The sequence below is a fragment of the Mesitornis unicolor genome, unplaced genomic scaffold (genome assembly GCF_000695765.1).
Source record: "Mesitornis unicolor isolate BGI_N332 unplaced genomic scaffold, ASM69576v1 scaffold35430, whole genome shotgun sequence".
NCBI lineage: Eukaryota > Metazoa > Chordata > Aves > Mesitornithiformes > Mesitornithidae > Mesitornis > Mesitornis unicolor.
The window spans coordinates 7360-9990 of NW_010157078.1; the positions used below are offsets into that span (position 1 = coordinate 7360).

The 2631-nt window shown below is 61.0% G+C and overlaps 1 protein-coding gene across 1 annotated transcript in view; it reads left to right on the forward strand.

Moving 5' to 3' along the window:
• The window catches only part of LOC104536158 (sushi, nidogen and EGF-like domain-containing protein 1), a gene marked incomplete at both ends in the record, with an annotated part of 7183 nt that extends 4956 nt beyond the window's left edge, over positions 1 to 2227 (forward strand). The window contains 7 exons of the mRNA XM_010178707.1: positions 1 to 15; positions 215 to 340; positions 615 to 719; positions 1103 to 1216; positions 1369 to 1485; positions 1900 to 2016; positions 2111 to 2227. The exon at positions 1 to 15 is cut by the window's left edge and continues 111 nt beyond it. Of these exons, the coding sequence (XP_010177009.1) occupies positions 1 to 15; positions 215 to 340; positions 615 to 719; positions 1103 to 1216; positions 1369 to 1485; positions 1900 to 2016; positions 2111 to 2227 (711 nt within the window). The remainder of the gene's footprint in view (positions 16 to 214; positions 341 to 614; positions 720 to 1102; positions 1217 to 1368; positions 1486 to 1899; positions 2017 to 2110) is intronic.
• Between the last annotated feature and the right edge of the window lie 404 nt (positions 2228 to 2631).

Here is a 2631-nt window from a genome sequence, read left to right on the forward strand (position 1 = left end):
ATGGTGAGCAGAGGGGTGGGAGCTGGTTTTTGGGCGGGGGCAGGCAGAAAGGGGCGAAAGGCTCAAAACGGGCTGTGTCAGCCATAGACACTGGCACACAGAGGGGCCGTGGTGCTGCTACAGGGGGCTTGACTGTGCTGGGGTCTCTGGCATGAAGCTGGGCTGGATTGGGGTTGGTTTGAGTGGCTCTGGCTCAGTGTCCCCTTGCCCGCAGGTGGCCCCCGTGTGCCTGGTGCTTGCCTCTCCCACCCATGCCAGAACGCGGGTAGCTGCCTGGAGACGGAGCAGGGCTATGTCTGCGAGTGCCAGGAGGGCTACGCTGGGCAGGACTGCCGAGACAGTGAGTACCAGGGTGGGGTCTCCGGCAGGGGGGTCGTGACTCTAGGGGAGCCCTCATGCTCCAGCAAGAGAGGAGCAGCAGCCCTGGAGAGCCTGTTCAGGGCTCCTGGGCTGCACAGTGGGTCCGTCCCACTGAAGGAAGCTGTGCCTGGGTGTCTGGGGAGGGTTCATGGGTGGCACCCACCTGAGCTGCCTCCATGGGTGGCATTGGGCTTGACTGGCCCAGCCTCGCAAGCAGGAGGGGTCCTGGGACACTCCTATCTCATCTCTTGCAGAGCTATCGGAGGGCTGCGAGTGTCGCAACGGGGGCAGTTGTCTGGAGGGGAACATCACCATCTGCCAGTGCCCACCGGGGTTTTTTGGTCTCCTCTGTGAATTCGGTAGGTGAAGGCTCCTCGCTCACTGTTTTTGCTCCCTCTCTGGGATATTTGCCCCAGCCCAGCACGGTACCAGGGGCACATGCCGAAAATACCATCGCCTGGTGAGAAGGCACTGCTCCACTCGATCGCTCCCCCTTGAACTGTGCCTCTCCCTGGCCCCATCGTGGCTCCCCTGGGCGGGAAGGGGAATGGCAGCCCCCGTGTGCTCCCACTCCAAAGTTTATTGGTCCCTTGCCATTCGCCCAGTCTGTGGCATTGGGTATGGACAGTCCCTTCCATCTCATCAGATCCCATGAAGTTAGGAGACCCCATTGGTGGCCAGGGAGGGTGGGTGTCCTCTTGCTGCTGGCTAACGGAGCCCGATGCTGGCCATGTGTTTGCAGAAGTCACCACCACGCCGTGCAATGTGAACACGCAGTGCCCGGATGGCGGGTACTGCATGGAGTATGGTGGGAGCTACCTCTGCGTCTGCCACACCGACTATGGCACCAACCACAGTGAGTGTCATCTGTGGGGACATGGGTCTGGCCCTGGGGAGGGACATGAGACGGGAGGAGGGTGAGCAGGGGAGGGCATCATCAGCCGGGGAGCAGCCCTCGCCCCCCCCTGATCGTGTGTCCTCAGTGACGCCCTGTGTTGGGCTTTGCAGCGATACCATCCCCCTGCGACTCAGATCCCTGCCTGAACGGGGGGTCCTGTGAGGTTCACGACGACTCCTACAGCTGCGAGTGTCCCCAAGGCTTCCTTGGCAAGCACTGTGAGAAAGGTACCCCCATGGGGCTCCCTGGGGCCTGGCACCAGTGGGGTGGGAGAAGAGCTTGGACCCTTGCGGGAGGTGAGCAGCTGCTTGCTGAGCTGCAGCTGGAAATGGGTGCTGGTTATCCCATTCCCATGTCCATCCTGCGGGGTGGAGGGTCTGCATGGCTTCCTTCCCAGCTCCTGCCAGTCACAGCAGACGATCCAGTTGTTTCCTTGCCAACACCATCAGCGTTAGAGTGGTTTATTTTTCATACATGCGCCTAAGGCCCTATCATGCATCTGCATGGGCATTTTGTGATGTTGCTGAGCCCAAATCTGAGACCCAGGCTTGCTGGTCTTTCCCACAGTGAGGGTTTTGGTGGAGTGCTGGTGGACACTGGCAGCTGTGGGTGACCCCTGCTCCTGGTGCTCTCTCTTGCAGCCAAGCCCCGGCTCTGCAGCACAGTGCCCTGCCGCAACGGGGGCACCTGCAAGGAGGCAGATGGCGAGTACCACTGCGCCTGCCCCTACCGCTTCACCGGCAAGCACTGTGAGATAGGTACGGCCCCCTCGGCCCCCTCCCGGTGAGGAGAGGCAGGCAGCACTCACCCCCCTCGCTGCTCACCTCCCCCTATCCTCTGACCCCCACCCAGGTAAGCCGGACCCCTGCGCCTCAGGGCCCTGCCAGAATGGGGGCACCTGCTTCCACTACATTGGCAAGTACAAGTGCGACTGTCTCCCGGGCTATGCTGGCCGGCACTGCGAGATCAGTGAGTGTGAGCAGGGTGTGCTGGTGCCTGGGGGGGGCTGCCTGGGGAGGTGCTGGGGCTGCCAGTGGAGCTCCCATCCTTCTAGTTTGAAGTGCTTTGACTGGAGAAACTGGCTGCCCATGGCTTGGACAGGCACACTTTCTGCTAGGTAAAACACTGGCTGGATGACTGGGCCCAGAGAGTTGTGGTGGATGGAGTTAAATCCAGCTGGCAGCTAGTCACAATTGGTGTTCCCCAGGGCTCTGTTTTGGGGCCAGTCCTGTTTAACATCTTTATCAATGATCTGGATGAGGGGATTGAGTGCTCCCTCAGCAAGTCTGCAGGTGACACTAAGTTGGGAGGGAGTGTTGATCTGCCTGAGGGTAGGAAGGCTCTGCAGAGGGACCTGGACAGGCTGGATCCAT